The 25,095-nt window shown below is 45.2% G+C and overlaps 1 protein-coding gene across 1 annotated transcript in view; it reads right to left on the bottom strand.

Annotated features, from left to right (window-relative positions):
• The window catches only part of LOC138581417 (cytochrome P450 2D17-like), a 451,371-nt gene that overhangs the window by 329,430 nt on the left and 96,846 nt on the right, over positions 1-25,095 (bottom strand). Inside the window, exon 2 of the mRNA XM_069652732.1 lies at positions 20,656-20,821. Within this exon, the coding sequence (XP_069508833.1) occupies positions 20,656-20,821 (166 nt within the window). The remainder of the gene's footprint in view (positions 1-20,655; positions 20,822-25,095) is intronic.

Below are 25,095 nucleotides of genomic sequence, written 5' to 3'. Positions count from 1 at the left end.
GGTGACCGTTGCGGGGTGTGGAGGATCTGAACATTAGCAGGATATCCTCCCATCGACGAATAACAAACGCCATCCGGGCCAGCCTTCACATTGATCCAGCCAGTGACTTCTAGAGGCGGTAACTCCAGCGCTGAAGCTCAGTTGGAATAGGATAGTTTACCGGGCCTGTACTCGATACAACATTGGGGCATAAAAGTTTGGTTAAACCACACAGATTGAACTAAGGGAGGGAGTTTGCGAAGCCTGAATATCCCAGGGATAAGCAATGAAGTTCACCTTGTCCCCTGTGCCAGGACTGCATCCATACTCATAGAACACCTATGACAGGAGGCACTGCGTGGCAGCCAGAGCAGGACGCCCATCTTCGGTATCTGTCCTATTAGTATTATTATTATGCTATTTATTGTGCGCAGACCTTGCTTCGAGAAGCAACGGAGCGCTTTATACGACATTGCAGATGCATAACAAGAGCGCTTTTCAGTGGTAACAACAGAACAGACATACAGCGGGGGAGGGATACAGTGGGGGACAGAGGAGGGGTACAGCTACATAGAGAAACTGCTCGAACATGCATGGGCAACACATGCTGGACCCTCACATGGTGACAGTATTACAAAGCTTCTGTTACAAGTCGGACATAGCCGTAGAGAGCCAAATGGAGAACACATCAAGTATTCCATTAGCTAATTAGGAAGCGTTCACCAAAGCAGATGTGCGCTTACTATTTGAGGAAATCAGGTCTATGAAGATTGGCATAACCGCAGCAATAACCAAGCTCAAGGGAAGGGTGGACAAAGTCAAAGAAAAATATCGAAACACTGTAAAACAACCAGCTGGCCACCGACCTAATGGAACTGAAATTTGAAGGCAGCATTCAAGATCTTAAACAAAGGCAAATGGATCTTGCTTTCAATGTTGATGATCTGGAAAACAGAGAGAGGCGCTCCAACATACGCATCATGGGCTTGAAGAAAACGGAGGGCGATACCACTTTCTCGCGTCAGGTAAAATCTTTTGTTACTAGCCTTCTCAATCAGTCGTCAACAATTGAAATATCGTTCGGCAGGATCCATCAAGGAGGCGGCCCACTGAACGGTACCGAGATCTGTCCTTGCAAAGTGCCACTACTTCAAGCAAAAGATGGATATTGTCCAAAAGGTGGGAGAGAAAGCACAGATAGACTTTGATGGCCCACAAGTCTGCATATATCAGAATTTATCAGCCCTGACCCTAACTAAAAGGAAGGAGTGCTGTCCCTTGACCTAATGGTTACAAGAACGAGGCATTCAATATAGATGGGATTCCCATTCTCGGTGTGTTTCGAATGTTGGGGAGAGGAATATAAGGTCACCTCGAGGGATGGGACTGCATGTGTCCTGAAGCAACTGCCCTTGGAAGACTGTACCTCAGAGATTGGGGACAAAATCTGCAAACCAGGTCCTAATGGTGGAAGCCAGAAGTCTTAACCAATGATAGGTTGTCTGGCAGGCTTAAGGATATTTCGCAGATTCAACACCCCAAGACCAGGTTCTTTCGGCTTGCTTGAACTGTTGATAGAAAAAGGTATTGTTGATGACACAGCCTTGGAATAATGAAGATTTTCAGTTCCAGCACTGGTACTTTCTGAGGGTATCGCAGGAGTCTTTGCTCTCTAAGTATTATTTTTGAATTCAAGGGCAAAGGGTCTCTTCCGAGTGGCCTTCGTTTCACAGGGTGTCTCATAATACGGGGGAAACCATCCTGCAAAGGGAGTTCGGGGGGGGAGGCATGGGAGTGAGGGAGGGTTTGGGAATTGGTGGTACATTGCAATTACCTTTGTCTTTTATTTGGGTGATAGTTGGGGGAAATAGCGGGAATAAGGTGATTTTGAAGAAAGGATGGATGTCTGAAGATTCTAAGATACATAGTTAGGAAAAAAGGATGTGGAATGAGGAGCATGATCTTACATGATAATGTATAACAACTGGGTACGATTTGCGTCGTTGAAGGTAAAAGACACTGACTCCCCACAGAAATGATCAATGATACTAACCGAGTTTGAACAATCTGGGGTAGATGTACTCTTCCTACTGGAGACCAAAATCACAAAACAAGAGGAATATACACCTAGATGTAAGAAGGCAGGAGGAGCCGGATGTTGGTTCGGAAATCGCTCGAACTTGAAATCTTGCATATTAAAAGGGATATGGAGGGATGGCTACTAGCAATGAAGGGTAGGATAGGATTGGCCACACAGAAGTGACATTATGTTCTATTTATGCACCAAACCAAGGGCAACTCTTATTTTTCAATGAAGTAACATAATTTTTAAACACATGGAAAACGGGGCTTCATATATGCAGAGGGGACCTTAACATAATAGCAGACCTCTTACAGGATTGGGCATCGCTGAGGGTGGGAGCAATACCACCTTCCACCCACGAGGGAGACAATCTAAATGCCCTCTTATTAGAATATTATATTATAGATACGTGGAGAACATTGCAACCACATACACAAGCATTCACCTTTTATTCGCTGGCACATAAACATTTTCCAGAATAGATTACGGCCCTCATTACAAGGGAACCAGTCCAGAACAATAAAGTAGCCGGTAAAAGGTGACTGGCACCTTTTCCGGACCGGCTCACTGTGAGTCTGCCGGTAGGAGCACCAAACTCCCAGCACACCTGACTTGCCGGGAGTTCAGGCCCCTACTGGCAGGCTTTTCACTGAAGCACCAGCACCGTTAGTAACACTGCTTCAGGTTTCCTATTCCCATGATCGGACTCCATGGGAATGGGAAGAACAAATTACTTACTGTGTTAACCTTCTTTCGACTGGTTGTTCCTCCCACGTATCCCTCACCTTTGATATATCGAAGTCTGCTTGCAGCTTGCTTCGGAAAAAAATGTTCATAGGGTCGAGTTTTCTGCAGCGTCGAGTCATGGTCGTCGATGGCCCCCATAGCGTTCCTCGTTGTGACGTCGACGCTGGTATATGAAGCACACGCGATGACCGTTAAATTCTAGATTTTATCCTCCTTTAATTGCATGCTGTGTCGTAGGAGGAGACAACCTTGATGTTGCAAGAAAGGAAGGTGTACAATCCGGAAATGTTATGCAAGTAAGAGGGGAAGGATAGGAGGATGATGCGAAATACGTGGGAGGAACATCCAGTGGAAAGAAAGTTACCACGGGTAAGTAACTTGTTCTACGAATGGATTGTGTCCTCCAGCGTATTGCTCATCTTTGATAGACTCCCAAAGGATTTGTCTTTGGAGGTGGGTGCCAAGAATGTTCTTATTTTGTTGATATTATGGAGCACAGCAAATTTGGCTTCCTCTCCTGATCAAGAGTCTATACAGTAGAAATTACTGAAAGTATGAAGGGACGACCAGGTTGCCCCTCTGCAGATTTCCTCTACTGGCATGGCTCTTTCTAGAGCTGAGGAAGCAGCCACCCCTCTAGTGGAATGCACCTTCAAACCTTCAGGTGAATCTTTGCCTGACACAGAGTAGCATTCTGTTATGCACATGACAATCCATCTGGAAATTGTTTGTTTTGCTACTGCTAAGCCTAGTCTTTGTCCCGCTTATCCAACGAAAAGCTGGTCATCCTGAGGAACATTTGCTGTTCGTGTAATATAGTAACTCTATACCCTTTTAGGGTCCAGACGATGAATTCTATCTTCTTTTGATGGTAATACTATACATTGTGCAAGGTGAAACTCTGACAACTTTCGGAAGGAAGGATGATTGAACCGTTAAAACGACCTTGTCTCGAAAAAGGACGTGAAAGTGGGTTTAGAAGACAGGGCCTGTAGCTCACTTACTCTGCGAGCAGACGTGATAGCTACTAAAAAACAAGTTACTTACCCCTGGTAACGTTCTTTCAACTGGATGTTGCTTCCACATATTCCTCATCTTTTGATATTATCTTCCAGCTTCAGCTGCTTCAGAAAACATTTTTGGAAGAGGGCACTGTGCGTCGATGCAGTCGACTCGATGTTCCCCGTGGGCTTCCATCCCAGAGTCGATGTCATCGTCGGTATATATAGCATGCGCACAGCCCGTTGGCTTCAATTCTGTTTTCATGCCTTCCTCTCGCAGAAATACCTGCATCAGTGAGTCCCAGACAGTACCAGACTTTGAAAGAGCATAAAGTGTAGTGCCTGGAAATTCTACAGCGGTGTAGGATGGTAGGGACAATCAGTAATACGTGGGAGGAACATGCAGTCGAAATCCAGTCGAAATCTCATTACCAGCGGTAAGTAACTTGCTCTTGGAATGGGTTGTGTCCTCCCACGTATTCTCCATCTTTTGATAGACTCCCAAAGCAGTGTTAGGTTTTGGTGGAGGGAGTACACATTTTCAGATTTAGGATTTGTCATGGACTGAATGAAGGACAACTTTCCCAAATCCTCCTTCATGCCTAGAGGATGAATCCAGACTGTAATGCTTTGTAACTGTGTGAATGTTAAACCAAATGGCTGCCACACAAATGTCTTTTATAGGCATCCCTCTTTGCAGAGCAAATGTCGTCACCATGCCCCTTGTGGAATGAGCTCTCAGGCCTTCTGGGGGATCTTTTCCAGCCACTCTGTAGCATTCTATAACAGCTAGAATTATCCATATGGACAATGTTTGTTTCATAAATGGAAGCCCCAGTTTATGTCCAGTGTACCCAATGAAAAGCTGGCCATGCTGTCGTATTTCCGCCATCCGTGAGATATAAAAGCTCAAAGCCCTTCTGGATCAAGCATTTACAGTCCTTGCTAGGATGAGGAGGCAGATAAAATGTTGCTAGTACAATTTTCAGGGATAAATGAAAATCCGATACTGTTTTTATCCCTAAGAAGGTTTAACCCTGAGGGTTTTTCTTTATGAAAAATAGTAAATGGAGGCTTACTAGATAAGGCCTGCAACTCACTCACCCTACGGGCTGATGTCAAAGCAACTAACAGAATGGTTTTAAATGTTAGTGACCTTAATGGGCATGAATGGAGTGGCTGAAGGGGAGTGTACTTTAGAAATGTCAACACAAGAATGAGCTCCCTAACCGGCACTTGAAAAGGTGTAGGAGGGAACACGTTAGTGTGCTCTGGAATTAAATGATTAATGGCACCTCGAAATAAGATACCTCTTCAGATGTGCATTTGAAGATTGAAAGCACTGCCAAATAACCTTTTATTGTCCAAATCTAGAGCCCCAGATTTGCCAAGTGTAACAAAAAAGTTACACTGAAAAGGATCCACATTATTTCCCTACCAATATAATGGCGAATTCCACCATTATATTAGTAGGAGATCTAAACGTATGGAAGGGGAATACTGCAGATAAAAAAGCTAAGGAATTGGAAAAATGGTTGAACAAAAATAATATCTTAGTACATAATAATGACCCAACACATATTAAGGGGAACTCTTGGATTGGCTGGCATGCCAGAACATCTTACTATCAGGGATTATTACTACACCTTGTATTTGGTCTGACCACTCCTTTGTTTCCAGCAAAATACTGCTTCCTAAATCTAAAAAGATCATGCATGAGCCAACACGTAAAACAACTCGTAGAAATGACAAGGCACTTACTACAGATAACCTATTGGAATGTATGAATTCTCTTATGTATAAAACTAATGAATCAGATCATCCAGATACGCTTGTGGAAGAATATAATACACACATAACCAGTTTACTGGATGATGTGGCCCCTTTGAAATCTAAAATTGCTAGGAAATCTGTGCACCAACACAGTTGGTTTACACCAGAGCTGACTAAATTGAAAACGAGTAAAAGACGCGCAGAATGGATCTGGCTTAAAGACCAGAATTTAAAAAATAAGGCCACTTGGAAATTACATGAGAAAACATATAAAGAAGTCATTATGGAAGCCAAGCAAACTTATTACAACGATCAAATCGAATCAGCAGATAATGGGCCTCATTACGACCCTGGCGGTAAGTATTGAATGTCTCTCCCGATGGATGAACCTTGCTTTGCGTTATTCTGCATCCTCTGCAGCAGAACGCTCATCGTGTCTTCTGCATCTGATCCTGGGCCTAAGGAAAAAGGCTTACCATCCTGAATCCAGTCTTCAGCAACACCTATAAAGATAAGATAGAACAGGTTAGCATTACGGTCTTCAGTGACAGCGCTTCACTTACCTGGTCCATCGGCTGTCACCAACGCCTCGCGCTGCATTCTGGCATCTGAAAGACAAAGGCTTACCTACTCTTCGTGCGCTCCGGAGGTCTTCGCACTGCATTCCGGCATCTGAAAGACAAAAGCTTACCAACTCTTCGCACGCTCCGGAGGCCTTCGGCGCTGCATCCCGCATCTGAAAGACAAAACAAGGTGCGTTTAAAGACATTGGGGAACTTTAATACTCACGTGCCATTACTCCTTTCCACATCTAACCCAGTGGGTATTCCGGCACCCTGCAGCCGCTCCGAACTTGTACCTGCAAAATAAAAAGACAGTTAGAGCGCATCGTGAAGCAGGCAACAAGCTCTTACTTACGTGCTTCCAGGCGCTTCTATTCATCACACGGGCTCCATCTTCAACTCACTTCAGCCCGTCATCCGTCATCGCCGGAACCCTGCAAAACAAGAGACATCATTACTAAAGACTTTTAAAGACATTAGAATTACTCGAAACTTACCGTTCGTGCAGTAAACGACGGACAGCAGTCCTCTGAAGTCAAGAGGCCTGCTCCCCTTATCCAGTGAAGAAACTGGTTACAGCACCCTGCCCCGAGGCAGATGGAGAGCACGGCGTTCACTTACCTAAGGTGAGAGCGTTAACCTTTGGGGTTCTACAGGAGAAGAGAAAGGGAAGAAGAGAGAGACATTCAATAACCCAGTTCATTAATCCCATATTTTCTATCTGCAGACATCTTACCCTTCGAGTCAGACATACAGTGCACAGGGGTCCAGCCCAAAGAGCCAGCCGTGTGTTACACATCACCTTTGAAGATACGGTATACGCCCAGTCAAGACCGGCGCCTCTACGGGAATCAGGTGAGCGTTACAATAGCAGCATGCTCAGACACTGACACTGATGAGCCCGATGTAGGACGCCCCACTGAGCAGCTTCATTCCCCCTGTCTGTACCGGGGCAGCCCCCATGAGGATCCCACACAGGGGCATCCAGGAGAAGGGGACTGGCCTCCCACCCCATGCCCTGCAGAAAGTCTGCAGGAGGTGAGCAGCCCCTTCGCGACACCATCTGGAATGGGCATGGCCCAGCAGAGTGAACTTTCCCTTGAGGAGATTGTTTTACATCAGCAACAACTGTCCACGCTCCTCAATGAGCATGCTGCGGAATGTGGGGGGGCTAGGGCAGCCATAGAACAATCTACGGAGACCCTAAGGGCCGAAATAGAGCGCAGTACGGAGACCCTGAGGGCTGCAATGGAGTCCACCTCAAGGGACATTTGCGGGGAACTTGCCACCATGCGCCGTGTGCTCACAGAGCTGTCCCACACCCTTCAGGACATGTGTGCCCGTGAGCAGCCAGGGACATCCTCCACTGCAAGTTCTGCCCAGAGCAGCCCTGTCCGACGATCAGGACGGAACCTGCGCTCCACAGGCAGGGGTGCCCCGAGGGCCGGGAGAGGGGGCATGCAATAGCGTGTGCCCACTGTCACAGGCATCTTTAGCCACTCACAGGGTGTGTGTTGGCGTGTTCAGGGGGAGGGGGTGTGTTGGGGTGTTCAGGGGGGAGGGGGTGTGTTGGGGTGTTCAGGGGGGAGGGGGGAGGGGGTGTTGCACAACAATTTACAATTGAAATACACATTTTCCTTTTTCCCAAATCACATGTGTGGACATTTTCATTGCGTATGTGTGCCTTATTGGTGTACAGTCCACAGTGTGCACGTCCCAGAGACACACAGTGCTCCAAGTGCCGTCTCCATGTGATACACAACAGCCGTGTGTGCTAGAAGCATTGGTTGATGATATCTTGACGCATTTCACGCCCCTCCTGTGCATCGCCTCCTCCATGAGGTGCGGCCCCATCTGCACCCTCCTCATCCTCATCGTCAGGTGGTTGCATTTCTGCGTCACATTTCGTCTGACGCACATATTGTGTAGCATGACACATGCCATGACCATCTTTGCCACCTTCTCATGGCGGTACAGGAGTGCACCACCAGACCTGCTGAGGCAGCGAAACCGTGCCTTCAGTAGGCCGAATGCCTGCTCAATGACCACACGGGTACGTGTATGTGCACGGTTGAAGTCCTCCTCATGCTGGTTCTGTGGGTTCCGGACTGGTGTAAGGAGCCACCTCTTCAGGGGATAGCCTGCATCACCTGTATGTGGGCGAGAATGTATGTGTCAGTCATGACGTCTAATTCAGAACATGATGTGCCACCATGGCTTGCATCCAAATATTACTTTGAACCACTTCTAAATGCACTAATTGATTCACACAATGCGACCCGTATATGCTCATGGCTCTCATGGCCTGTTTTGCATGCCATCAACCAATGTATGCAGAGGGCTCGAGTGCCTTGTGAGTGCCCATCCACTGTGTTCGTTCATGCCGTTTGTTTTGGAGGCCTGGCACTTGTCCTGTGATGTCAATGCTCACATCATTGCAACATTGCTGTCGGCCTCATCATGACCCCAGTGAGCAATACTGATGTTGATAGGGACATTTTGGGCGCCCTGCTGTCTGTGTAATGGTGTGTTGATGTTTCTGTCCGTCATGTGCCTCCTTCGTGCACAGTTATGGGGGACAGGCCTTTCGGTTGATGGTGTTTGTTGACATGCATGTAGGTGCATTTCGTTGAAGTCAATGTGGTCTGAATTGGTACAATGCACTTGCAGATGGTTGTGTCATGGTTGGGACACAACCTCATTCACATGGTAGGGCTGCATACATCAGGTATTGGGTTTACTGGTGTTGGGTGTATTTTGGGTTGCTTTAGGGTATGATCTGGCTCCGTTGTCTCTGCTACTCACAGGCAGGTGGAGTATGCATCATTCCTCCCCCCCTTTCAGCCAGGTGGAGTATGCATCATTCCCCCCCCTTTCAGCCAGGTGGAGTATGCATCATTCCCCCCCCCTTTCAGCCAGGTGGAGTATGCATCATTCCCCCCCCTTTCAGCCAGGTGGAGTATGCATCATCCCCCCCCTTTCAGCCAGGTGGAGTGTGCATCATTCCCCCCCCACTTTCAGCCAGGTGGAGTATGCATCATTCCCCCCCCTTTCAGCCTGGTGGAGTATGCATCATTCCCCCCCCCTTTCAGCCAGGTGGAGTATGCATCATTCCCCCCCCGCCCTTTCAGCCAGGTGGAGTATGCATTGGTACGTCGTTCACCTACCCACTTCACATTCCCATGGTCATGACATTAGACTCACCGAGTAGCCAGGATCGTGGGCCTGCATGTTGCTCCATGTAGCGTGGTATTGTGGAGTTCCTCAGGACCATTGAATCATGAGTTGATCCGGGGAATCGGGCGCAACAATGTGTGATGATCTTGTTGGAGTCACAGACCATTTGCACGTTGATTGAGTGGAATTGTTTCCGGTTGCGGTACGGTACCTCCATGGTACGTGGAACCACCAATTCAACATGGGTGCAGTCGATGGCACCAATGCAACCAGGTATGCCGGCTAGTGCATAGAAACCCACTTTGGTGTTTGCAATCTCCTGGGCAGTCCGTGGTAATGAGATGTGGTCGTCTGTGTGCTTGAGGAGGGCATCGAGCACTTGGATAAGCGTACATGAGAATAATGGTTGTGAAATGCCATGCAAGTGCCCCACTGTGTGCTGGTAGGTGCCTGTGGCCAGGAAGTGGAGTACAGACACTACCTTCAGTAGGGGTGCGATGGCGGTTGGTGTTTCTATCATGCTGACAATGTCGTTGTGTGTCATGTCTACGATGGCGGTGATGGTGTCCCGGTCCAAACGGTACAGGGTGCGGATCTGCTCCGCAGTGAGGTTGAATGGACTGGCTCTGATGCGTGGGATTGGGGGCTTCCTGCGTGGTGGCACTGGCTGTACTTGTGGGGCTTGCTGGCCCTGCCTTGCCCTCCTTCTCCTCCTGCGTCTCCTCTGTGCTGCCTGTTGTTGTTGTTGTTGTTGTTGTTGTTGTTGTTGTTGTTGTAGCACTTGCATTGCTATCAGGTTCTCCAGCCCCAACATTGCTAGTCCTATTGGTATCATTGTGGAGTGTGACTGGGTTTGGGAAGGGGTGGGGTGTGCTCTTTTTGTACTTCGTGAGTCTGTATTGCCTCCACCTGTGCTGTTCCTGTGCACCTGTGGCAGCTGGATTCACTTTACATGGCCATTTACGGTTGGTTCGCAATGGCGTAATTAGCACCATGGCGGTAAGGAACTTAACGGGCTGGGTGATGGCGTTAGGTGCATGTCCGCTTGGGTCGGCATTCGCGTGCCTTTCCGCCATGCCGGTAATAACGGTGTGGGAGGTCGCGTGCGCCCGTCCTTGGAGCAGTTAGCGGCAGCGTTAACTACGATGCCGCTAATGGCATCGTAGTTAACGGTCACGGGTCAGGATCGGACCTGGCAGAAAACGATGGCGGTAATCATTTACCGCCATCGTTTTTCACTTACCGCCAGGGTCGTAATGAGGCCAACTGACACTAAGGAACTCTTTCGTCTCTTTAGATCCTGGGAGAAGCCAGAAGTTCTAAATCACACCATCACTCCGATAGAGGAGGACTGTGTTAGAACACAGAGAGCTTTTGCAAACAAATTGGTCTGTGCCCAAGACAAAATTAGGAGAGAGTTATAAAATCAAACCTCAAATAAAGCCTCTTTCAACTTACAGAATGTAAGAACCAAAGATTCGACTGAACAGATGTCCACTTTAAAGGAGGAACCGAAGCCTACTCACACAGGATTCAAATTTCCAGATATTTCAATCGTAGAGATTGAAGGCATTATGAGAACCATAAACCCGACTAGCTGTCTGAGGGATCTCTTACCCTCAAAAATTATTTTGGATCATTTGGGCATTTTTGCTCCTTTCTTGAGTAGATTTGTGAATGCCTCTTTCAGACACTGTATGGTCCCACAAGCCATTAAAACAGTAGCAGTTACACCTCTCCTAAAAAAGGCCGGCCTAGATCTTAAAGACGCCACCAACTTTCGACCAATTACAAACACTTTATTCCTGTTGAAATTGGTTGATAAAGTTGCCACAATCCACCTCCAACTTTATATCAAAAATTCAAATAGGTTACACGAAAGACAATCTGGTTTCCGTCGTTTCCACGGCACAGAAAGTGCTTTGGTGGACCTTCAAACCCATATGCTGTCTTTAGTGGAAAGGAGCAGACCAGGACTGCTAATACTACTAGATTTTAGCGCTGCCTTCGATCTCCTGGACCATAAGATTCTACTAAATAGGCTGCTGGATATGGGTGGTTTGGCCGCCGAGATGATAAATTGGGTTAGGTCATTCTTGGAGGGCAGAAGATCTAGGGTACACTGGGGAGACGCATTCTCGGAGGTAGAAACTATTTTGTGTGGCGTCCCTCAGGGAGCATGCTTATCAGCCCTGCTCTTCAATATCTACATTGTTCCCCTATGCAGAGAATTGGAAAAGCTGGGCTTTTTCTTTACCAATTATGCAGACGATTTCCAGCTGTCTATGGAGCTGTCAGGAGATTACCTGGAGGACCAGTATACATTAAATGAAGTTTATAGAGTGATAAAGAACTGGATGACCTCAAATTGGTTATGTCTGAACGCAGGCAAAACGGAACTTATGATTTATAGGTTCCAAAATATCTAGAGAGGCATTAGCTCCTACCTTCGTGAGCTTCATGGTTGAGGACAGCCATATCAAAGTGGTCGATAAGGTAAAAACTCTGGGCGCATACTTAGAGGCCTCCTTGGATGCAGGAGCCCAGGTAGATGCTATAAAAAAAACACCCGATATCATCTGCGAGTATTGAGACAAGTTGCCCCTCTAATTTCTAAAGAAAACCGAGTTAAGCTAGTAAGGGCAGTTATTTTGCCTCGCCTAGATTACTGCAACGTCCTTTAAGAGGGTGCCAGCGAGAAGACGTCCTTAGGCTGCAGAAAATTCAAAATATTTCTGTGCGGATAATCTATGGCATGAAAAGGCATGAACCTACCTCTATGGCCGGAAGGTAACTACACTGGCTGCCGATATTGGTCAGAATTACTTTTAAAGTACTGACTATGTGCCATAAATGGATCTATGGGACGGCCCCTACTTACTTAAGGAACAGGATTACCATATGCCAGCCTACAAAAAATCTCCGCTCTATCTCTACCTGGCTTTTACAAGTGGAAAGGACTAAGGGAGCCTGTGGAAATGGACGCTCCTTTCCAGTGATTGCGTCTAAGGCATGGAACAACCTACTGTTGGGCCTTAGAGAGGAAAGTAACCTCTTATCTTTCCGAAAACCTTTGAACACGACACTCTTCGCTTGTGTAGGAGCACTTAGATGCTTGAGGGCTTTGGCTCTTTATAAATGACATAACATAACATAACCAGAGGCAGAATTTGTTCCAACGGCAGCGGTACAAGGACTTTGTTGCTGGCCTTCTGGCCTACAGCAAAATCTCCATTACGCCATTCGGGAGGTCCCAATCCTTATATCTCAACCTTTCAGAAACCATGCGTGAAGGTTGAGTGTCTTGGCCTCTGGATGGAGAACGCAAGACTCCTCACGCAAGAGAAGATCCTCTTTTTGTGGAAGACAAATTCGAGGGCAGATGGACATGTCCAGAAGGTCTGGATACCACATCTCCTCTCTGGCTTGATGAACTTCCAAAAGGGAGACTCCTTCATGAATTGCTCAGAACCAGAGCTGCATTGCCTCTCTGCACAGAGGTAGGGACCCTACACCTACTCTCTTACTGAGGTAGTAAATGGCCACTGTGTTGTCCGTCATTATGAGGACATTCTTTCCCTGTACAGAGGGCAGAAAGGCCTTCATTGCTAGTCTGACTGCCTCAGCTCCAAAAGGTTAATGCTTAGTTTGGACTCCGATGGAGATTAACGACCGCTGACTGTCAGTTTGTTGGCCCTGGCTCCCCACCCCTGGGTGAGGCGTCCGTAACTACTGTTATCAATGGCCATGGTTGCCAAAAAGGTTCTCCCTTCAGAATGTTGTCCTCGCAGGCCTACCACAGGAGATCCTGTGCGACACTGCTCAGATCCTGAAGTAGGTCTGACATCCTGCCTGAGAATTGAGACCACTGTGTCCTGAGAACCCATTGGAGGGATCACATCCTCAGGCGAGCCACTGGCAACAGGAAAATGCAGGATGCCATGAGGCTGAGCAATCTCAAAAAGCCGAAGGGCGGAAGACGCTGGCACTCTGGAATTTGGTGACCATCTGCAGAATGTGTTGAGCTCTCATCTCGGCTGGCGAGGCTTTTCCAAGGATGCATCCAAGATCGCTACGGTAAATTGGAGTCTTTGAGATGGTATCATGTGAGACTTTTTCTAATTGAGGGAGAAGCCCAGCCTGCGGAGAGAGTGGCAGATGATGCTGATTTATTCCAGGGTCTGTTCGGGAGATCAAGCCCTGATCAGCCAATCGTCCAAGTAGGGGTAGACGTGAATCCCCCCTCTCCTGTGACTCGCTGCCATCACTGCCATCAGCTTGGTGAAAACCCTCAGGCGGAGGTCAGCCCGTGGCAGAACTCAAAACTGATAATGAGACCTGCCAACAGCGAACCTCAGTTACTCCCTGTGCTTGTGATGGATAGGCACATGAAAGTAAGCATCCTGAAGGTCCAACGACACCATCGAGTCTTGGAGCTGGAGAGCCTGAAGGATTTGGGAAAGTGTAACCATCTTGAACTTGTCCTTCCTGAGGAACTTGTTCAAGCATCTGAAGTCCAAGATGGGTCTCAATCCTGCATCCTTCCTTCTTGAGGATTAGGAAATAGGGAGAGTGCCACCCTTTGTTCCTCTCCGTTACAGGTACTGGTTCTATAGCACCTTTCTCTAGCATGCTCAAAATGTCCTGCACAAGGAATAGTTCCAGAACTTTGAATGAGTGACTCCCCAGTGGATGGTCCTGAGGCCTTTCAGAGAGGGAAGGCAGAAACCCTGGGGTACTGTTTCCAATGCACAAGCATCTGAAGTAATATCACACAATTCTTGCAGATGCTGTGAGAGTCTGCCTCCCACCAGCGTCTTGTGGGTTGAGGCTTCAGAGAGATTTTGATGTGGCTGATGCTAAATTAGCTGTTTCTTGGGTGGAATTTGCACCTCGCCCTCACCCACCACGAGGGAATCTTCTTTGACCGCTTTGATTCGCCAGTCCTCTTGCTCTTCCAACTGAGGAGTAGAATCAAAAGGACCTACCCCTCCAAGATGATCCACTGGGGTGAGATGTTTGTGGCTGTCTGATGGCGGCACCAAGATATTTGGCTGCCGCCTTCGAGGTCTGCAGCTTCTATACGTTTTTGTCAGCCTTGCTGCCAAACAGCTCAGGCCATCAAAGGGCATGTTAAGGAGTCTGGATTGCACGTCTGCTGCAAAACCTGACTTCCCCAACCACGCAAACCTGCAAAGTACTGTGCTTGCCTCTATGGCTCTGCTGATACGATCAGCCGAGTCCAGTCCTGATTGTAGAGACTCACACATAGCCTCCTTACCAGCTCTTACAATATTCAGGAAGACGTCGTCTATCTCTACCCCTTCGGGAATATGGTCAGCCGCCATAGCTATACAGTCCTACAGGGTGATTGTAAATTCTGCAAGGCGCAAGTGGCGTGAGCAGACTTGAGAGCCATGCTCCCAGCAGAAAATACTTTTCTAGCCCAAGCTAGAAACATTTATCATCCCTGTCTGGTGGGATGATTATATAAGCAGCCTGTTTGGAAGTAGCTGTCGCTGCCTCAACTACTAGGCTCTCTGGTGTAGGGTGCTTTGATAGATAGCTAGGGTCGCTACCTGAGGGTCTATACTTCTTGGTGAGGTTTTTATTCACTACTGGGCTTGATTCAGGAACATCCCAATTCGCCATAACCCTTTTTTGAAGTGCAATATGAAATGGGAGAATGGGATCCTTCTGTGGACCTTTATGAAGAATATCTGTCAGGTCGACCTATTCAAATGGTGGCGCAGATCTACCTCATCCCAGAAAGTCTATAACTCTGGTTATAAGCTGCCTGTAAGAGGCATCTACATGGTCTGCCGGGTCTGGCTTGCCAAACTCAAGTTCCGGTGATGCGTCCACACCACTAGCAGATTGGATATTGGCTTTCTGGGGCATTAGGTGTGCCAAACTCCAACCCAAATGGTGGAGTGTCATGGTCCAAAGGCTCAAATTCCTCATACATGGAGGATAAAGACTTGAAAAAATCCTTTTTTGGTAATGGCTTGTAGGATTTTTCAACTTGAGTAGGTAAAGGAGTCAAAGGCTTTGACACTAACTGCGTTGACGACCCTGACGTCGATGGCATCGACGGTCTTGACGCTAATGTCGTTGATGGTCTCAACGCTAATTGCCTCGACTGTCTCAGAGCCAATGGCGTCAACGCTATCGACGATTTCTTCATCGATTTTGGCTTCAAATAAATCCTCGAAGGGCTTGACACTCTACTCGATGGAGACCTCAGGGGTTCTCGAGGGGTCTGCGGCCTACGTCCCGGGCTTGAGGGCACACAGGATTTAGCCTTAGCACTTTCCTTGTCAGCTTTCGACGGTACGACAGGGGCATGGACTTCTTTCCTTCTCTTTCGATGTGGTCAGGGACTCCTCAAATATTTTTAACATTTCATGCCTACATTCTTCCCACTGGGCTGGAGTGGAGGATTTAGTAGGGCATGTTATCATTCTCTCCTGAGAGGTATCTGATGAAGACGAAGAAGGTGACCTATAGTGCTATTTTTCACCTTCTTCGGAGAGGATGAGGAAAGATACAAACTGATCCTGGAGCGAGAAAGCTTTTTTGATCACTTCCTTCAAGGAGAGTCACCTCTCCACTCGTCGAATTATTTTTTCTTCGACGGAATCGTCGATGGGATTTAGTAGGGGGCCTACCCTCCACTAATTTCTCTTTACGCTTTTTCCGAGCTTTACCAGTCATGGAGTCATGGACTGACAGGAGTAACAATCACAGTCCGCTGTCTTATGGTCCACGACAAGGCACCACAGATATACACAATGAGGATCCGTGAGCGACATTTTGGCGCCGCAGTCATGGCATTTTTTTTAACCCGTTCTTTGGGGCTGAGACAATTCGAAAGTAAAGAAGTAGGAGGATAATGTCTATTGTCGAATACCAGAAGGAGCTTGAGACCCTTCCCTTCAAGCACTGGCTTCTCCCTGACACCTAGGGCCACACACCCTCCACTCCCCAACCTACCCGCAACTGGTGATCAGCTCCCCTCGGTTTCCTCCCCTGATTGATGTAAATCCCTTGCTACCAAACTGCATGCCCTCCCGCTCCCTTTGTTCTTTTCTTCCCTCTCCATGTCCTTCCCCCTATAATTGTAAAGCACTCCACTACTTCCCAATGCTAGGTCCACGCTCAATAAATACCATAATAGTAATAATAATAATAATAATAATAATAATAATAATAATAATAATAATATTATCATCAGCCCACATATTAAAATCACCTAAAATCAAACAGTTATTAAGTGTAGAAGAAATATTAATTACACCTGAACAACTTTCCATGAATATGCAGTCAGCGTGAAATTTGCGCAGTGATTTCACTGAACATTTGCTGTGTCATTTCGCAACTTACTGTAAGACCATTTTGCATGATGCATTGCAAAGCAAAATGGTGTAGGGGAGGACTTTCTGACAATTTGTGGAAGGAATTTCATGTGGTGATACTGAGTTATTTTGCCTACCCCTGACCTGGATATTAGGTCCGTTTATAGAATAAACCCTGAATTGGTTTTGTTAAGTTTCCACCCTAATACCTTTTCCTACACATGGTTCCTTGTTGGGTTTAGTTATTTCTTATGTTCCGTAGAAGTTTGTCTCTACCTACCCTAACCCTAGAGCTAGTCACAAGTGACAAGGTGCTTTGATATTCAATACAGGGATATAGAATTATTCCAACAAATAGCACACGGTAGACCCCGTTTGGATAATAGAGATGCTTTTCTTATTACAACTATGACAGTCCCAGGTAGGGCTACATTGCTTGTTGATCCTCTTCTTTTCAACACTGTTACGCAGTGCCATCTTGCTTCCAAATAAAACTTATTTTAACTAATTTTCCTTATGTGGGAGTGTTCTGTCCCTTCCTTCTCATGACAAGCCAGTACAAATAGTATCTTATAAAGACATGGGGGCACTCAGTCAATAGCTTGAATAAGGCTGTTAATAATGAAGCCTAAAGGATGGAGACAGCCCCCTTAGAAGTTGAGCAGATGCCAGTGCAGCCATAACCTGCCTAATTAAAAGGATTCTTTTGTGCCAGCCCTCTTTCTTCCAATTGGAGATAGTAGTGGGCTGGGATGAGGCATTCCAACCCTCAAAGAGTATAGGCTAGTTCCTTCTACTCAGGCAATCTCCCACTTCCCCAAAAGAAAAATAAGGATGCTTTCACTATACATGAGACATTACCAGGCAAGATTTACCACCAAAATTCCCTTTTGAAATTTAGCTAAACTGGAGCAAAATGGAACATCAATGGGTCTTATTATTTATTATTTATGTCGGTTTAAAAAAATAAACCTTTAAAATAAAACTGCATACAATAAGACCTCAATACATAAGCAACATTTCCAATAATACTTTCATCAGAAACATATGGATACAAAATACATATCTCAACTACATTTCATAATCCATTCAAACATAAGGTGTCTACCACCTATCACACTTATTGAGACTCTTTTCCCTATTTGCATGAGACCACAAACAGATAAAAACCTTAAGACTGCAAGGAACAATGCCACTGAGGTGCCCGCCAGCATTCTCCTTCACATATTTCCTAGCTAGGAAGGTTATATTATTCACAAGTTTACCAAAATGGTGGACATGCAGGGTCAACAGTGCAGGGAAGCTCAAAATTAAATGATATATGTTCTCTTTAGTATACCGATTCCTACACCATCTGCAAAAAGCCAGACTGTGAAGAATACCATTTTGTATACATACTATCTCATTTGTTAAGAGAACAGTAAAGCGAAATTGCATAAAATTTTGTCTCCCAGCTCTATTCGGAAATTCTATCAAGTAAGGTTCAACAGTACCCACCCTCTTGTGACTATAACATTAGTGTGCGTAAAGCGTGTGTCTACTCAGATCTTCCCTGGTTTTAATCCAGTCCCCTCACGTTATAGCCGATTTTACTTTTGCTGGGTTCTCAATCAGTAAATCTAATGACATTTCCCTCCTGCACAGCTGTTCTATACAATCATTTCTAAAATCACATAGAGGGATAGCAAATCTCATACTATTCACACTACCCACATTTGAGTACAAAGAAGTAGGTGGTGAACACAAAAAAATTAGAAAAAAGGGCCAGCTGCTTCCATTGTACCCTGCTTCGTAGGGACTGTAAATCGAGCTCATGACGGATCGCCACTAGAGGTACACAGAGGGATAAAGTACAGAACCGTTCTTCATGGCAATGGTTCATGAACATCTAATTCCCCAAGAATCCAATAAGGGAGTACTTCCAAGCTGTATAACAATTTTGGTACAACCTTTCCAATGCAGAGTTTCAATACAGGGGCCATAGAAAACTTTCCATACTTCAAATTCAACTTAAACTTTCAACATTTGGGTCACCAACATTTGAGCATTCCTTTTAAGGAGATCTCGATAAAAAGACTTCTTGGGGTGTGCTAAATTTAGAAGGCCCAAATACTTGATGATATTAACAATGGTGAATCTTGTATTTTTGACAAGCAAGGCTTTTTTACAGTTCTTTTTCTTGCAACAAAATTTCAGCACACAGGTTTTAGTAGGATTAATTTAAAATGTATTTTCTTTCATAAAACCAGCAAAGGAAGAAATAAACTCTTCTAGCCCAATCGGTCTTAAATCAAACAAGATAAAATCATCAGCATCAGCCATCCATGTGAGGATTAGGTCTCTGATTTTAGGGGATACAAAAGCGGCCTTCATCAAAGCTGTGCCAATATTGGCTACATAAAAAATAAAACGGCAGGGGGCCAACATGCACCCTTGCTGGAGACCACTACTAGTAGCCACCTTCCTTGATAGAGACCGCTCATTATTGAGCCCCACCTGCACCATGGACCCATCATGCAGATAAATCCGAATGTTCAACGAACCTGGCGGTAAACCGAACCTGTTCGATTTAGATAAAAAAATTCCTCGATCAACATTTTTTTTCCATGCCAGCTTCTGAATACGACCCAGCAAGAAACCATTGCAGTACGTTCCCATGTTTCACCTAAAACCAAACCGGTCTGAAATGTACTCTGCATCACATTTTCTTTAGCCCCATCTTCCAGTTTATCCAAGATCAATTCGGCAAAAATCTTGGGAGTCTGCATCTAAAAGTGGGACTGACAGATAATTGCTTGGTGATGATCTATAACCCTTTTTATAAATGGGAATCACATAGACATTTTTCCATGATTCAGGAGTTTGTTGGTTATAGACAATGGCCGTAAAAAGCATAAACAGTATATTTGAGCACAGCATTGAAGATTTTTTTTAAATAGCATTAGATATTACATTCGGCCCCCCAGATCTGGATGAATGATTAATAATTCTCTCAATATCCTCAGATGTAAATTCAATAGACCATATACAATTTACCAAATCCTGGCACGGAAGAAAGACCTGAGCAAAGTGTCCATAAAATTGTGAATAATACTGTACCCATGCCTCCTCCGGGATAGGTCTGGTTTGAATCTCCCCCTGGTTTGTATAAGGGGCATCAACTAAAGACCAGAAATCTACATCCAGTTGCCTGGCCAAGATAGCCAGCATAATTTCCCCATCGTGTTGCAGTAATTGGTATTGATGGCCCCTACACCCATTTTTTATCTCTGCCTCACATGCTTAATCTCAGCCTCCTTCTCACAAGAGAGCTACGAATGAGAGGCTGTAGTGCATCCAGTACTGTTTGGGATATACTCTCGGCCGAATAGGCAAGGACCTTCTGGGCTAGCGAGGTATTTGTGAATGTGGTCTGCATAATGCTATTAAAAAGGAACATATTCTTTTGATTCCATTTTAGGCGATTACGCCCCCCGTTTACCATCAATGCTGAGGGACCACAGATTACCCTAGGATTCAGTTTTTTCAAAAAGGGTGCAATGAGCAGATTATGGTCACTCACACTCTCCCCATTAATATAAATGCATCGTAACACAGCAATCTGCAACCAGCACAGTTTAGGTAATTAACCCCCTGTTATTACAACCTGTCACAAACCCACAGGTATGTAAACAGCTCAGGTTGACCTTACCTGCAACCCATGGTCTCTTGTTACCTTCCATGGTGGTCTCTCTACTTACTAATCTTGTATCACCTGGTCGTTTTAAATACTAGGGGGAAAATCCTTCAGAGAGCAGTATTTCTCCCTTGGTTGCAGAATGCTTTGGAATTCAACCCTCTTCTAGCGACTCTCAGTGTAGAGCATTTGATCTTCAGATCACTTTACATTATACTATATGGCTTCTTCCCCCAGTTCACACTTACCCTGAGCTGTAAAAAGCCGCAAAGCTACACAGGTACTTTTTTCTACTCACCTTCAGAGTTCTTCTTGAATCCTATCTTGCTCAATAGCGGTAAGGATGGGCGATCAACTGTATCCTCGTTGATGGTGGTTTCTTTGAATGCCTCGTACCCATTCACAACCAGAAAGTTCTTCCAACCCATCTGAAAGCGGAAGATGTTCCCATACTTCTTACTCAGCTGGAAGGAAGCAGAAGGTGTTTCAATACAAGACAGCTTGATATTCTGCAAATAAATCCAAGCATGGGACTAGAAGAACATGAAGGCAAAATTCCATCAGCCGAACACCAAAGAAAGCTATATTACTTTATCTTAATATAACTAGATATCTTACACATGTAGATGAAGCGACAAACAGGGATGGATGTGAAAAAACAATCACCAAACCATATTAAAACCCAACCACAAATGAATGATAAATATACTATGTGTACAACGACTGAGGCTGGAAGAAAATATAGGCATGTTTAGTACAAAGTTATTGTTATCATGAGAACAATGGCAGCTATAGAGAACGACGCCTAATTTAGCCTGCGTCCCTGGCAATCCAGATATGTGTATCTGCTTTGAGTTTTTGAGCTGGCAGGATGTGCCTGGAGCACGATCATCCATACTGCAAAAGCAATTAGTATGAAATTAAACTATGCATTCCCCACACTGGGTGATTGATGTTTGCTGAAAAGGAAATGATTTATAAAATGATGTATGATCAACTTTCTGACCTCATAAATTGCAAACAGCAGGATTCTAAAATGCCTGGCAACAGAGCAGCTGATTTGGTCTTGAGCTTCTGCCCGCCTCATATACACTGATCTTCTATTGACTTATTTGATTTGAATGAACTGAACTTGACCTTGATTAAGAATGAGGTTGAGCCATCCTGATCAGCACCCAACAGAAGAAAAGATTGAAGGACATCGACAACCGTCTTGTGCCCCATTAAGCCTAAACTGGTGTTCCACTAGTTTAGTTTAGTTTAGGTTAGTTTATTTACTTGTATAGCGCACCAAACCCATGGGTATCTGGGCGCTTTGACTTGGGTACAAGGTATGTTACAGATCACAATACACTAAGGACAATACACATATTTACAGAATTACAATATCAGGCAGGTTCCATGTTTACAATAAATTTACAGTACACGTAGGATCAAAATTACAAGTTACATAAACCATAATTACAAGGAATTTACAAAATGTGCAGTTATCTATAAAATTGCATGCAGTAAACTATGAGCCACCTTAGCAGTCAGCTGTGCTAAATTGGGCGCTGGGAGAAGAGCCAGACTTTTGTCTTAGCTCTGAAGGACCATAAGGAGGGTTCTGCTCTAATGGCTGGAGGGAGAGAGTTCCGGCATGTGGCCGCTAACACTGGGAAACTGGAGCCTCCTGCAGTTTTTAAGTTGTATTTTGGGATGATGAGTCGACTTAGGTAGCCGGATCTGGTAGGTCTGACCAACTGCATCCTAGAGAATTTGTCAGTCAGGTATTTCGGAACTGTGTTAGAGAGACATTTGTGCGTGATGACTAGGGATCGTAATGTGATTAAGTCATGCACGGGTAACCAGTGTACATGCCACCTGAAGGTTGAGATATGAGTGGAGCATGGTATATTCAGAGCCGACCTCGGGGCATTGTTCTGCAGAACTTGGAGTTTATTTAAATTCCGAGTTGAGGAACCTAGGAATAAGGTGTTACAATAATCTAGCTTCGAGAGGGTCAAAGCTCTGGCTAACGTAATACAATTGTTGGTTGATAAGAATGGTTTGCAAGCATTTATGAGTTTGTTGGTGTAAGCCGTGGAGGAGGCTGTAGTATTAACTTGTTTTTTAAGAGATAAGGTGGAGTCTAGGTAAACCCCAAGCGTTTTGACTTCGCTAGCTACTTTTATGGTATTCCCGTCAATGTTAAAAGATGAGTAGCGTTTGTCCAGTTTGTGTAGGCGAGCTTATGAGCTGATGATCAGTAACTCAGTCTTGTCGTTTAGAAATAGATTATGAGCGGCCATCCAGGCTTGAATCTCAAGATAAATGTAATTTATCATTTTTGACTCTTTGACATAGCAACCAGAGAGACTGATGAGGACCTGGGTGTCATCAGCATAATTTGTGTAGGTGACTTCCAGGTTGTTAAGACGATCGAGGAGCTTGATGAATATGTTATAGAGCGTGGGCGAGACACACAAGCCCTGCCGGACTCCACAGTGGATAGGTACTGGGGCTGCAAACACTGAATGCGTGAAAACCCTGGTAGTTCTGTTTGATAGAAAGGATTGGCGGCATTCAGTGAGAAGGCTGCAGCTGAAGTTAGATGTTTGGTCAGGATTTTATGGCCAACAAGATCAAAAGCTGCTCAGAGGTCTAATAGAAGGAGGATAACCAATTTGCCCTTATCTTTTGCTTCATTCACCTGGATTTCTAGATCTAAGAGAGCAGTTTCAGTACTGTGTCTTGGTCTGAAGCCGGGCTGTCGAAGGCCTAATAGATCGTTATCTTCCAAGTGTATTTGTATTTGGAGATAGGCAGCACGATCTAATATTTTTAAGAGAAAAGGTACCGTTGTTATAGGCCTATAATTTGTCGGAAGTTGGGGTCTAGGTTGGGTTTTTTAAGAAGCGGCATGACCCAAGCTTCTTTTAGGTTGTCAGGGACTGACTGTTTTTAAAGGAGGAGTTAATCAAGGCTGTTATGAACGGTGCTAATTCCCTTGCTCCAGCCTTGATGATCAGGGCTAGGCATATATCTCCTTGGCAGTTAGAGGGTTTGATCCCGAGGATGATATCTTCTACTTCTCTGATGGAGACTGGCAAGAAGTGGAATGGGGGTGCATAGTGGTCGAAGGAGGTCTGGAGCTTTGAGGTTATTGGTACTAATAGATAGGTTATTTTGTTTTATTTCTATTTTTGCTAGTTATAGGGCTATTTTGTCTGAAAGGGCCTTCTGAATGTTTGCACACCAGGCAGCGTCTTTCAAGCAGGTTTCTGCGTGAGGAGCGCGAGACTCTAGTTCCCTGAGTATGGTGAAGAGTTCCTTTGTCCTTGATTTAGCGTTCTGAATTCTATCTTTATACATTTCTCTTTTGGTGCTAAGAATGGCTGCTTCATGGCGGCCAAAGAGAATTTCTCTTTGTTAGGGGTAGATGGAGTCTTTCTTCAGGTGGTTTCAGCCGATCTTATGTCATTACGGAGCAATTTTAGGTCAGCTGTAAACCATTTGTTTTCGATGGGTTGTAGGTTTAGCCTTTCTGAGTTTTAATGGAGCAATTTTGTTTATTGCTCGTTCCATGGTGTTGTTATACATTTCTACCAGCAAGGCGGGGCCCATGTCAGTATAGTGGGGTAAGTTGGCAATGGGCTGTAGAAAGGGTTGTAGGTAATCAAAGGTTAGGTTATTCTTTTTCCTGTACAAAGAGGGAGGAGCGACAGTTGCACCCAAGTTGAGGCAAGCTTTCTCTTGTAAGGAAAAGGTGATACAGTGGTGGTCGGAGCAGGAACATGGTTCATTGTTAAGGATAGTGGTGGAACAATTGAGGTCTACCAACCAATCCAGTGTTCTGCCTTTAATGTGGGTAGGTTCCTTGATGCATAGTTTGAAGCCTAGTTGTGAAATGGTGTTTTCCAAGGTTGTGGCATTCAAGTCTTTGGAGTCATAAAGGCCTAGGTTCAAATCTCCTAGCAGGATGATCTGAGAGCCAGCTTTAGTATTTTGTGTCAACAGTGTGAGATGTCTTCGGCGAAGGAGGTGATAAGGCCGGGAGGTCGATAGATGAGATGCATTGACCTAAAAACCATCTGCCTTAACTACAAAGCTCTGAAACACCAAGCCACACCATATCCCACAGATAAATTTACCCTGAAACAGTCAACTAGAACCACAAGATCCACTAACACTTCTTGCCTAGTGGTGCCTAGCTTTAATCTAAAAAGAGCTGGTGGAACCAGTTTCCCGGTTCTAGCCGCCCAACTATGGAATACACTTCCACAGGACATTAAAAATAGCCCAACATTCGAAAAATTCAGAAGTCATGTCATCACATGGTTACTGAATAAAGAGTAACTATACCCACCTCACACCAGACACCTGTTCTTACCTGACACCTCGTAGTACCACTATCCCTTGTGATGCTAAATCTAATTTCCACCATTATGTATGTGTAAAATGTATATTAATTGTATTTACTACTCTGTAATCTGTATATATAACTGTATCTTGTAACCGTTACATTCACCTTAAGCGCCCAGATACCTATGGGTCAGGCGCACTATATAAATAAAATAAACAAACAAACAAACACACAAGCATAAGTAAGGAGCGGGTGGAGGTGAGCGGAGGTTTGACTGAGAGGAACTTGGCTGATGATAAGGGAGTGCTGGAGAACTCTCTTAAGTCAAAGATGGGTTTTGGCTATGAAGGTGACGCCGCTCCCTTTGCCAGAGACTGTATCCGCTCTAATGAT

Source organism: Ambystoma mexicanum, chromosome 3p (assembly GCF_040938575.1).
Source record: "Ambystoma mexicanum isolate Mex_15411 chromosome 3p, UKY_AmexF1_1, whole genome shotgun sequence".
Lineage (NCBI taxonomy): Eukaryota > Metazoa > Chordata > Amphibia > Caudata > Ambystomatidae > Ambystoma > Ambystoma mexicanum.
The sequence above is the reverse complement of the archived record's forward strand: the minus strand, read 5'-3'. Positions and strand labels throughout refer to the sequence as shown.